Source organism: Scophthalmus maximus, chromosome 20 (assembly GCF_022379125.1).
Source record: "Scophthalmus maximus strain ysfricsl-2021 chromosome 20, ASM2237912v1, whole genome shotgun sequence".
In the NCBI taxonomy this organism is placed as follows: domain Eukaryota; kingdom Metazoa; phylum Chordata; class Actinopteri; order Pleuronectiformes; family Scophthalmidae; genus Scophthalmus; species Scophthalmus maximus.
The window spans coordinates 5,593,544-5,606,262 of record NC_061534.1 but is presented as its reverse complement, the minus strand read 5'-3'; the positions used below and the strand labels follow the sequence as shown (position 1 = coordinate 5,606,262).

Sequence of the window (12,719 nt, the reverse complement as noted above, 5' to 3'; positions counted from 1 at the left end):
AATTTGATATTTTTCTGCTTTGGTATAATTTTTTTTTTCAAAACATTTTATTCATTTTCACCAGTTTCACCAAAACAATTTGATGCTGAAATTTTATTTCATGAAATTATGCATGGTATCATAATCAAAAAAGTTGCAACTGGAAAGTTTATATAGAAGTCTTCGAGGCAATAAAAAAAACATTTATACGTATTAAATTCTTTTGCAGAATTAAAATCAGTTTCATAAAACATCACATCCAGTTAGTTGTATACAGATAAAATAGAACTGAAAATTTCAAAACATTGTTTTAGGAATTTTTATTAAAAAACAAAACTCCTGCTTATACAACTTAATTTGCAGTTAAAAATTAGTTAAACACATTTTCCTTTTTTCCTAACCCTTATACCAACATGAAACGTTCCTCGTGTACAGCAACCCTGTTGTATGTGTCACATAAACACATTTAATAACAATAATAAATCAATGCATACAATAAAAAGTAATAATAACAATGTAGGCTCCACTGTTTGTACCATAAAACAAAAGATGACAGAAAACGTCATGAGATTTCCAAACCTCTACTCAAAAGTAGAAAAAACTAAAATATATCTACTAGATAATACAAAAATAATTCATTCATAAAGTTTTGTTTCTAAATTATAATTTTTTTACAAAACAATACAAAATAATGCACAACATTCGTGACAAATTTGTGATTTGTTATACACAAATCACAAATTTGCTTAATTATGACACTGTTTACAGTAATGTCATGCTAATAAGTAAGTGCATTTTCAAGTACTGAACAACAAAAAGCAAGACGTTTTGTTGCCCTCCCATATACCCTAAAGTGTCTATATTTTAAATCTAATCTATTGACATAACATTGGTGATTTTGAAGATCATAATGCAAACATCATAATGCAAACAACTCTGCACGTACATTGACAGAGAGTGTCAAGAGGCCTGTGTCAAGAGCAACAGGCAAACAAACATCAGGATTTCAAGTCCGATTTTGATCAAATTTAAAACAAACAATCAGACATAAACAAAAAAGGGACTTTTTGTGTCTGACACATTCAATGAAAAGATGTTGAAATCATGTTCGGTGTCTTGTTACGGACGTCTCACGATCCCTTTAAGGAAGTGTGGACCTAATTCACCTGAAATCCACTGGTTGATGACGTCTGCTGCCTGCGTCTGGGTCAAAGGAGAACTGCTCATCATGTAAACATGAAACTTGTGTCTCTTTCTCCTGTAACAGGGTGTGACTCTCCGTCTGCTCATTTGAGGTCTTGCTTCCCGTCCTCCGCTGTGCCGAGGTTGAGTCAGTCTCCCAGAATGTATTTCCCCCGTCGCCTCGGAGGTGCTCTGCAGCCCACGATACTGGAGGGAAGAACACGGGAAATAGTGAGAGGAGAAGCGTCCGTGACGGAGTCCACGTCACGTCTTCATCATAGTAACAAGCCTCTCTGTGGTCGCCTGTGTGTACAAAGAGTACCTGATGGGAATCATGCCCAGGACCGAGAAGACGCTGGAGAGCGTGAAGACGAAGCCTGGGAACCAGACCAGGGTTCCCTGGTAGATCTTGGTGAAGGCGGGGATGTAGGCCAGGCCGGCGAACTTCATGGCCAACTGCAGCGATGTGAGAACGGTGCCTGATGGGAAATGGACGAGGGCAGGGAACAGATTTATTTAAAGGAACAGTTTGACATTTTTTTAAATTCTCCATTTCCTTGTGTGAGTGTGTATGTTTGCATTGCACAGATTCTCGAGCGGACACGACGCCAAAGCAAACACAGGAAAAACCCTGATAATGAATAACCCAGGTCTTCTATTTATCCGTTAACCTTGTGTGTGTGTGTGTGCGTGTGTGTGCGCGTGTGTGCGCACGTGCGCATGTTGACGCACGACGATTTTGTCAGGACATTAATACAACGTTAATACGACATTAATAAGTAAAAGTGAAAGTAAAAGTAAGAAATGTGTGATGTTGTCGTACACACACACAGCTGGTAAATGAAAGTTGTCAACAGATTAAGATTGTGTGTGTGTGTGTGTGTGTGGTAGAACAAGGAAGCGTGACACTGGCAGACCACAGGCTCTGAGGGAAATGCCAATCGTATCATCATGAACCAGTCTGACTGGTCTCACTTGGAGATTTCCGATAAATGCAACTCCTCTGTGTGTGTGTGTGTGTGTGTGTGTGTGTGTGTGTGTGTGTGTGTGTGTTCGTCTGCGTGTCTTATTCATTTTTTGATTTCATTTCTTTAACTGTTCATTCGTCGCTGCTGTTTTTATGTTTTCATCTGTTGCACGTCCACTGCAAACACACACACACTTTGCATACTCACCATATGAGGTCGATGGAACCTGCTGCGAGAGCAGGGATCTGATTATCGGTGTCGGGATGAGAGCAAACATGTTGAGCGAGCGAGCTGTGGAGAAATTAACACTCATTCATTTTCTTTTCCTCTTGATTCCTCCCCCCTTCATACGATACAGACTTAAAAAAGTACAAACACTGGCTGTGATGCTGACAGAACATTAATGAAACAAAAAGCTTGAAGGTATCATCTCAAGCTCCGAGGGAGCAATTTATGACAATTTATAGACTAAACAATCTATCAAAAAGATAAACCAAATATTTATCGATAATAAAAAATAATGGTCACTTGCAGTTTGGTTTCAGTCCACTTAATGGTTTTGATTTTAAGATGGTACCCAATAAATATAGTTTTGTAAAATTTTGTTAATTTCAACAAAAACAACCAATGATATAATTCCAGGATTTAACCTGATGAATCAATATATATCGGGACAAAAGTTTAAGGAAGGGACGATGGACTGTCGTAGGACGATGGATTATGCTTCTGTTTCATCGAGTATGACTCACCGAGGTAGAACATGTACGTCGCCGTGACGAAGGACATGAAGTAGATTCCCAAGGCGAACGACAGCATGCCAATCAGGATGATCGCGACGTCGCTGACGGCGCAGCGGCGGAACAGCATGACGCCGAGGAAACTGGTGAGGAAGATCGTGGAGCCTGCTGCGTTCCCGTAACCAACCTGGAGAAAGAGGAATTAAAAGTAGGACAAAATCATTTTCACAGAACAAATGAATGTACACTTAACTGAATGTATATTAAATCGCAATCTATACATTGTAAATAATGCATAAAGATTTCTGTTACCTGAGAGGCACTCCAGCTGAGCGGCTCTTTCATCACAAACACGCCCAGTATTTCCATGGCTCCGCCCACCGCAAAGTCGTACAGGAAGGCGGCCGCGAACAGCAGAACCACGTTCACCATGTTTATCCCGGTGGGAGCCTCGGCAACGGCAGCGGCGCCATCATCGTCGGGTGCGGGAGAAAGGATGTGGCAGGTCTCACTGCTGGACACTTCTTTCACCTATTGAACGAGATGGACACACACACATTTAACATCCGCATCAACAGAGACACACACACACACACACACACACACACTGACCTGCAGCAGGACGATGGAGTGTATGAGAATGAACAGGTGCAGCAGCGTGCTCACAATGAGCAGGACGACTCCGTGTCCCACACTGGTGCTGAACACCAGGAACAGATGACCCGACGACAAGCTGCCCACCAGACCCGCCAACCCGTACAGCAGCTCCACCCTCATCATCACCTGCGTGGTACATGGACACACAATGCGTCTTTAAAAAAATACGACATAAGGTGCGGAATAAATCCTCCTGTATTTATTCTCACTTTCTTTAAAGGGGTCATATTATGCTTTTTTCCCCGTTTTATCCCTTTCCTCTAGTGTGTGACTAGCAGGTAGTCTGACACGCCCCCAAACAAAGCCAGGTAAAGCGAGAGCGGAGGCCGACACTTCCAACATCGGCTGGCCAATCAGAGCAGACTGGGGCTCCATCGGGAGGGAGGGGCCCTTAAAGAGACAGGAGCTAAAACCAAGCGTTTCAGACAGAGGCCGGAAAGAGGAGCTGCAGGAACGGACGGTCTGAGGAAACTGATGCGTTTACTGAACATTAGAGCATGAAAACCTTTTCAAGTGACAACCAAAATTAAAATTATGAACCTGAATATGAGCAATATATGTCTCCTTTAACATTGCAACATGGGGCAATTGTAAAGATTATGATTTCCTTTTCACTTTTATATTTCTACTATAAGAAGTAGACAATCGTGTGCGGGATTGTTCGGCCTTGTGCGGAGGTAGTGCGTGGTTTAGGGCCAAAACTCTATGTGTGTTTGTCAGCAGGCATTCACTGTGTGCCAGAAAGATCAATAGCCTAACCTTATATTAATACATTGCAATTAAAAAGTCCTTTGGAAATCGGAAATGATAGGGTTGGGCCCAGTTTTCCATTTCGTGGCACTGTACATAAGGGAAGCTCACAATAACTACATACAAGAATTTAACTTTTTGGGAATTCTTGTCTGTGTTGAAGTTGAAGGACAAATTGAAAACAATTTTGTGTTGTGAACAAATCTCTAACAAATAATCCACCGGACTTTGTCTTAAAAAAAATGTATTAAAGAATAATGAGTTATGACAGTGGTTGGCACACAAACTGCTGAAAGGACCAGAAATGTGTACAAGCAGAAACATTCCTATATTATATATACATAAGGTTAAACTAGTATCAGCTGTATTGGTCTTAGTATTCACTTAGCTGCGTATAGGGATGACACAAGACAAGTTCATTGTTTGTTTTACATATATAGACATTTTCATTATATATATAATTTAATTTGGTTTACTGATGCTGAAAATGACATCTAGATCCGACAACTGACTGGAACCGACCTTGGAGCGGTCGGTCGCCGTGGAGCCGAGCGACGCCAGCGTCATGACGCCGGGCCAGTACGCGCAGAAGCCGCCGGTCAGCTCGAAGAGCACCGCGGCGCCGAACATCACCTGCAGCGGCAGGCGGCCGACGACCACCAGGAGCAGGGCGAGCCTGGACAGCAGGTAGCCGCACAGGGGCGCCACGATGGGCGCCTTCCTCCAGCCGCGGTCGCTCAGCCTGGCCAGCAGCAGCGCGGGCAGGATGGGCACCAGGCGGATGATGAGGTTGTAGGTCATGAAGAAGTCCGTCATGGCCTTCTGCCGGCTCTCCTCCGCGGGGAGGTCCGGGGAGGTGGCGTTGGCGCACCGGTCCTTGACCACCAGCTGCAGCGCGGTGTCGAAGAGGGAGCTGCCCAGCTGCTCGAGCACGATGATCGGCTCGACCCGGCGGAGCAGCGCGGAGGCGCTTTGGCACAAGTTGGGAAGCGCCATGGTTTGGGTGTGAGCTCGCCCTCCTCAGCTGGGTGAGTCCAACTGGAACTGAAAGCCAGAATCAGACTCACTGGCACTGAGGAGTAATGCAGAAGTCACTGTGGTTTATTGAAATATTAACGTGGGAGAGCACATACATGCCACGCCTTCTTCCTCCTCGTGCGCTCATCCGGCTCTAACTGTAAAGTGCGCGGGGAACCACCTGCCACACAAACTCTGTGACATTTGCCAGTTCATTTTATATATATATATATATATTATATTATTGCTCCTATCAAAAGAAAACATCTGACATCCCTTTTGTGTGTTTTTACTGGCTGGTTTGAACAGATAAGGGTCAGACGCGCGCGCGTATGGAGGACCAACAGTGTCATGGAAACGGTAATAAAGCATAATATCACTAATAACAAATTATATTATATAATCATGCATTTAATTTGTTAATTTTTATCTTGCAAACAATCAATTATAATGAAATGCAATGTTCATAATCCTACATGTACAGAACAAGTATTACGTTTAATGATGTATCTGTGCTTTTTTAAAATTGTACTATCATTAATTATTTATTTTATTACTGTGAATGTTGTTGTCATCGGGGTCGGGAAAGCAGTTTGTTTTCTTCTTTTATGTATGTTTGTCTATCTATATGTTTAAAAAGCCAATAAACATATAAGGAAAACATATTAATAATAATGAAATGCTTAATTATGATTTCCGTGACACTCAAGGTCCTCCGTAAAAGGAGAGGTGTCATATCAAAATCATGATACTCTACAATGATATCAGTGCTGCTGGAAATGGTGGAAAATTCTTCTCCACGCTGCCTTAATGGTGCATATTTCCCTGATTTAAAAAAAATCGTGTTAGCCACATATTATTTTACTTTATCTATAAATTATAAAATGGCACTGATTAGAGCGCATACCTCTGCCAAGTCCCAACAGTCGCTTCATGAAACCACATTTAAATCTACTAGATCCAGAATTTTATTTGAATCTGCACCAAATTGCACACAGTCATAGAAACCAGTCCCCTAAATATGCCAGATTTTTTTGCATCCAGATCCGTGCATGATTCCCTGACAACATGACTCACATTGTCAAACATGACTCCTATTAGTCTCAAAATGAAGACACGTGTAAAAGGAACCACTCGGAAAACCAACGTGTACATGTTTTGTTTTTAATGAGAAAATATTCATAATATGTAAAGTGGGGTGTATAATTGTGAGCCTTACATGTGCTATAAAATAACAAAAGCAGAGTATGAGCATACAAGTGGTTAACATAGGGACAGAGGTTACACACGTATACGAGATCGATAGAATCGGCCACACTGAAGCTCGGCGTGAGAACAAAGCTACCAGCATTTAAAACGATAAATAAATTCCTCTCTGCACCGTCAATTCAAACAACAAAAGCAAAATAATAATAAAAAATAATAATAAATCACACAATTATAACTCCTCGGAGTGTGCATGATGTCTGTTACCTTATTCAAACTTGTTATTTATTTAATGGGAATTGTAAGAGGCTTTGGGCAGAGGTGATGATAGCGTGTGTGTGTGTGTGTGTGTGTGTGTTTGCAATAACACCGATTTACAATGTGCTGCTGCAGTTACAGCAAACTGTTTTGCTTCTGTTATAAAAACTAATTGTGCTGTGAATAAAGCTTGGAGAGGGGAAATGCTCAGCTGGCTTCCAAGAATAGGCCACGCAAGTAAAACAATCATTCATCACAAAGGATCTGTGTCCGTTAGTCATCCTGGGGAAAAAACCAGAAATAAAAAATGCTCATATTTCCAATTAAATCTCACACTTCTCACTGAGGAAACCACATGAGCCACAATAACAAGGGCTGTTCAAGTCGTCTGATCAATGACACACCTTACGTTTGCATTCCTCGCTCATTTAAACACCTCGTCCGCCTGTTTGACATGTTGTTCAATGTTTGTAAAAACAAGAACAAGGGAGATTCTCTGGAACCAAAGACTCTTTGTCTGTTTCGGGGGGAAATGGGCACAGAGGCAGAAGTCGTCGGTTTTCACTTCTGGTTGGTGGAGTAGCTGGCACTGCATTTCCCACAGACAGACGACTGAGTCAAATCGTTTGCCAGGAGGAGTTTGACCTCATGACATACAGATTCATTGTACGTGTCCTGCAATTTCACTTGAAATAATTTCAGTTTACTTCGGAGTTTGTCTGTCTTTCAGGCATTTATCTGCGGGTTGTATTCGCTGTGAGCAGACGGAGAGGTCGGGCCCTCGCTGACGGACACTGGTCAGCAGCACAAACTGGTGATCAAAATGATAACCTTTAGTTTAAAGGGGACAAAAACAAAAATCCTGTTGCTAAGAATAAATCTCTAAGGCTTCAAAAAGTGAGAGATTAAAAAGTGCTTCGGAAAATATTGACATATTTCTACTCTTAATAATCATTGATTCTGATTGTGTCTCGTGTTTCCGTCCTCAGAATCGTCAAAAAACCCGGAGGCCCGGATTTGACGGCTGTCGATTCATTTAACAAAAGAGAAAATCACGTCGTCCTGCGAACCCCCCCCCCCCCCCCCCAAAAAAAACCCCTGCTCAAAATACATTTAGGGAAGAAAAGAATTTGACCTCCCCCAACTTACAGTATATTAGTGACATAGAGATGAACAGAGGTGCTGTTCAGTCTGTTGCGAGTTGCCTTGATTTTTGCGGTTTGTCGTGTGCTTGTTTCAGGAAACGAGAGTGATGATCAGTACTTTTTTTGGTTGTTTTTGTTTTTTGTTTTAAATAGACGTAAGAGCTAAGGCTGACTGCTTTTTTAAAATCTGTCGACATTATGTTTTGGTATAACAACTTTTTATAAAAATCTTTTTTTTCTCTCCCCCCAATACTCTTCATCAAACTTCATCCTCAGCTAGCAAGGTATCGTGATCTCAACATACGTGTTCATAGCGTGCATATATATATATATATATATATATATATATATATATATATCAAATACACAGTCCTACCTCGGTATAATACATGAAAACGACTGCTTACATCAGGAAAGCACAGGTCAACAAAGCGGCGTAGCCAGCAAAAAAAAAGGTAAAATAAGTGTTTTTTTTTCTCCTATTGAGAATATAAAAACCCATGGACCCAGCCCTTTTCATCGATACACACACACACACACACCGACTGAAGTGACACAAACATGAACTGCAGTTAGCTCCGACCCCCCCCCCCCCCGATAAAACACATGATTCATATCGCGCACTCGCCAAATTAACTGACAGGTCTAAGGCAATAAAAAAATTGCTGCACCTTGATGCTCGCTCTGCATCAGGTTTCCTCGCTGGCGTTTGAGCCATCCGAGGAACGCGGAGCCCTCTGAGTCGGCGCTTGCACGATTCGACGCAGGTGCTTGAGAGGGATTTGCCAAAGCTCCATTCAGTCCGAGTGCTCAAACTGTGCAGATTATCAAGAGGATAAAACGTCACGGGATCTGAAAAGTGATGCTTTGGGTCTCGTTTGGACGAAATCCCGGGGGAAACCGTCACAGTCCCTCTCTCTGCAGTATCACCAAACCCTGGAAGAAAACATGTCTGAGAGTGTGATTAGGCATCGACCTCTCTCCTTTCTTGCACTTCTTCCAGTCGGACGTGTCTTAATAATAGCCACTCACACACCTACTTGTCTATTGCATCCTTTTTTTTCTCTTCTTGTTGGTGATCAAACCCGTCCCACTCGTTTTAAAGATTACTGGGCTTTATCATCTATCACACATTACCAAAAACCCTCGTCATCATCATCATCATCATCATCATCATCATCAAGTCTCAGGCAACCTGTCAAAATATAATCTTTAGATCTCCAGCCCCACGCTTCAACCGTAAAGTTGAGAGCGAAAAATCCTATGAATACTTCCTCAAGTCATTCAGCGTCTACCAACTAGTCAAAAACCCTCTGTCCCCAAATGAACTTCTGCACCACGCTCCCAAACCACCGTCAAACCTTTTCTCAGAGTGTCGCTTGCATCGCCGACCTTCTCTTTTCCCCCCTTTCGGACTCACTGCGGCACTTCAAATGTCTCTCACGTACTCTGTAGTCTTGTAACGTGCTGCCCTTCAATCCTCGGGTCCAGGAAAATCACAACTTGATGCGTCTCCTCGACGGGCTCCCGATTGGTCGAGCCGATGGGTCGTGTGATCACCAGAATACTAATTAGTAAAATAAATACTGCTTCCTTTTTTTTTTTTTGGCCTTCAGTCTCTTCGTCCATCTCTTTCTCCTCCTTCCAACCCCAGTCCCCTTTAAGTGTCTTTCAAAGGGAGCCGTTTACTCCTCCTCCTCCTCCTCTTCTTCCTCCTCCTCATCCTCTTCTTCTTCTTCCTTTCCATCATTGGCGTACATGCCGGCTTCCCACCTCAGCGCCATGTCGCTTTTCCTCCTGGTGACACGAGTGGCCTCCAGAACCTGACGAACACAAAACAACCGAATCAGACGTGCGAACATTTCACTTTGGCACGAGACGCTCACGAGTTGATGGAGTCCATGCTTTTTCCCAGTTCAAAGCATGTGATGGCAATAACACAATCACAAAAAGAATACCACACCACAGTGACTTTAATACGACATGCAGTGTGCGTCAAACACTGAGGGAGCGCTTGGTTAAATCGTACAGCGCTAAAGGTTTTCACGTCCAACGCCCTTGAGCCACATTAGTCCAAATAAAGTGCACACCAGAATTTTTTCATATTCTATGTTCCCGATCACCGTCCCTCTCAAATTCACATGCCAAACACACACACACACACACACACACACACACTCACAAACAGACAAAACATCTTCACGCATTGGAAAAGGTTTCTTTGCGACCAGGAATCCAGGGTAACCAAGAGCAACGGGGGTGAAGGTGAAGTGGATGCGGGTCGTGGTGCGATGCGGAGGTCTGATATAATGATGAAAGGAAATGACGGACGCTTATTGATTTTGTTAATCAAACTGAGTCCAGTTATGTTGGCTGTCCCATGTAAATATGCCCCTTAAGCGCATACACTGTTTGTCACCCAACATTAACTGTCACTTTTAGATATTAAAGAGCACCGTGATTTCTTTCATGTTGTCAGCCACGGATGCCTTTTGCAATCTTTTGAAATATATTTAATTTTATTTGGAATTAAGTCGTTTTAATTGGTACTTTATACATTTTGATGTAAAGATGAAAAATGCCTGTGTGGTGGGGGGTAACAGTTGACACACACACACACACACACACACACACACACACACACAAACAAATCAATGGACAGGCACATGCAGCACCAACACCACAGAGCAGAACGATAAAGCAGTGAGACCACAAGCAGACCTGGGACCAGACAGATATCTTTTTCTTTTAGGATTAGTTTAAATAGTTTACATCCCTGCGTGTGTTTCATTTTCTGCACCAGTTTCAATTCTGGAAGATTGAGTGAATAATCATATTCCAGCGATAGGCCCAATGCTGCGTCTTGGCCTATTAAAACTCCAGTACAGTGGGATGTAAGTTTTTCAACTGTACAGTAATTATATACACAGGCGTGTTTTAGTTCTTCAAAGAGATTCCAATTGAGTCCGACCCAGGTCTGTCAGTAAAGACAGTGAGCGCAGTGAACAGGGTTTGGGGCTGTGCGACACAGGTACCTCGGCGGTTACCTCATTAGCCAGCAACAAACGGGCGTACTGAACCGACCAGCAGGAGAGAAGCAACGGTACACAAAGTCAACACGTGTGATGATGTCATCATGGATAAACAGTCGACAACATGGGCGAGAAACATTGCCTGCTGCGAGATGATCAGTTCCAAGGTATACAGTCAGGTTAAATATGTTGAAGAGCAAACTGAATGCGATGACATAAATGATGCCGAGTGTTTTTTGGTTTGTCCCTTAGCACAATAGGATTTCGTAGTGAAACTGTCATCATTTTCTGATTCTGTAAAAAGAAATGTATATATATATTTTGACATTCATTTTTTTGTAGACCCTTAAGACTTAAATCTGCCAAAATGGAAAACTTCTCATCCAGACACGTAATTAAATAAACAATAAAATGGAGTCAGGACAGAATTCCCCTAGCGTCTGTGACTTTCTAATTCAGGTCCTGCTTCAGGCTGGGAAGTTCCCCTCGGTGTTGCACAGTAGTGCTCTTGCCAATCGTGTGCTGACTAAACCAAAATCCAAATGAAACTCTTTATTGCCGAGTAATGAGCTGCGGCCGGCTTTGTGCTGCTCGCAGCTCACTGAGAAACATTTTTCGTGTCTGTTGCATAATTCTGGGGTCAAAAGTTCAGCAAATGCTCAACAATTTTGATGGTAGTATAGTATTTTTTTTTTTACATTTTCCAGACTAATTGACTGAATGAATGGTAATGATTGCTTATGTATCCTCTTCAGGTTTGAATACTTACACTGTTGTCGTCCACTTTCTCCCTCCGCTTCACCTTGTGTGTTTCATAGTCTTCCATTAGCGTCTGCATGTAGTTTTTGGGTCGCGACCCCCCGGAGTCCTCGCTGCCGGCGTCGGACAGGGTTCCCTCTGAGGGTGAGGGCGAGACGGGCGGCGCGGGTCGAACCTTCTCGATCTTTCCTGCAGATCACACAAAAACACAGTTAGACGCGTCTGTTGAATTGGCATGATCGCGCCAAGCATGGGTGGTTCACTGAGGCGTTTCTTTTCATATATCATAACTGATACACAAGAGAAATAAATCATGATCATAGTTATTCTACTTTGAAAAACCCATTTCTATAGACTTGCTTTCATGTGATGCTGTCTTTTTATATTGTCTTTTTATATCTTTTTTTTACACAGACATGTGACCTGAAGACCGTATTATTGTTGGAATGGTGATTTTAATTGTCTGTGATTTGTATGTTTTTGTGAAAGCACTTTGTGAAAGCTTCTTCTGAAAGGTGCTATATAAATAAAATTATTATTTTTATTATAGCTTTCTCCAAAATTTAGATTTTACCAACAATGACAAGTAGAAACATCCATATTTTCCACAGGCCACAACTTTGTTTGTGTCACAGTTGTGAAATAAGTGTCCTACATCTCCACTGGAAGCTTTCTCAGGCATTATACGATTCTTAAGTAGCCCGCTGTTCTTAATTTGTTCTGTGAAAAATGTCTCTGTTTATTCTGTCTCAACAGAAAATTGCACTCATAAATACCACAACTGTTATTGTAGAGAATAATATTAGAATAAAAGAAGCCAGAAAGGGATACAGCTGTGTCGCGAGGGGATTACGACAAAGGCTAAAGCTAAGGCTAAGGCTATCTTCTGCCTCTTTAGATGCCAAATTCTCCTTTTTCCAATAAATAAAACACTTTCTTTGGGTTTAAAGGCCGGAAATTTATATTTTTACATTTTCGTATAAGGACAACAAGTCTACAGCTTTGCCAGCAGCTCTGTAAAGTGGTACT

At 42.1% G+C, this 12,719-nt stretch overlaps 2 protein-coding genes across 7 annotated transcripts in view; both read right to left on the bottom strand.

Moving 5' to 3' along the window:
* Positions 1 to 284: 284 nt before the first annotated feature.
* Positions 285 to 5,377, bottom strand: LOC118284727 (thymic stromal cotransporter homolog). Its single transcript, XM_035607722.2, has 7 exons — positions 4,796 to 5,377; positions 3,479 to 3,649; positions 3,179 to 3,397; positions 2,879 to 3,053; positions 2,337 to 2,420; positions 1,484 to 1,640; positions 285 to 1,368 (listed from the first exon to the last, which is right to left on the bottom strand). Exons 1-7 carry the CDS (start codon positions 5,267 to 5,269, stop codon positions 1,311 to 1,313), a joined length of 1,338 nt encoding a protein of 445 aa, XP_035463615.1. The 5' UTR covers positions 5,270 to 5,377; the 3' UTR covers positions 285 to 1,310.
* A 1,061-nt stretch (positions 5,378 to 6,438) lies between these two features.
* LOC118284725 (A-kinase anchor protein 2) overlaps positions 6,439 to 12,719 on the bottom strand; it is a 73,322-nt gene continuing 67,041 nt past the window's right edge. For 5 of the 6 annotated variants that reach the window (XM_047329358.1, XM_035607715.2, XM_035607718.2 and 2 more), the window contains 3 exons: positions 11,701 to 11,879; positions 10,947 to 10,973; positions 6,439 to 9,722 (listed from right to left, as the gene is read on the bottom strand). In XM_047329358.1, the coding sequence (XP_047185314.1) occupies positions 9,585 to 9,722; positions 10,947 to 10,973; positions 11,701 to 11,879 (344 nt within the window). In that variant the 3' untranslated portion in view covers positions 6,439 to 9,584. The remainder of the gene's footprint in view (positions 9,723 to 10,946; positions 10,974 to 11,700; positions 11,880 to 12,719) is intronic. The other variant, XM_035607716.2, reaches the window with a different exon arrangement.

What these genes read in the sequence shown, in the direction of transcription:
- LOC118284727 (XM_035607722.2), bottom strand. Translation starts at nt 5,269, where the DNA reads ATGGCGCTTCCCAACTTGTGCCAAAGCGCCTCCGCGCTGCTCCGCCGG. An exon ending in ACTCCATCGTCCTGCTGCAG is followed by an intron (nt 3,398 to 3,478) that starts GTCAGTGTGTGT and finishes CTCGTTCAATAG; the next exon opens with GTGAAAGAAGTGTCCAGCAG. An exon ending in CTGGGCATGATTCCCATCAG is followed by an intron (nt 1,369 to 1,483) that starts GTACTCTTTGTA and finishes TCTTCCCTCCAG; the next exon opens with TATCGTGGGCTGCAGAGCAC.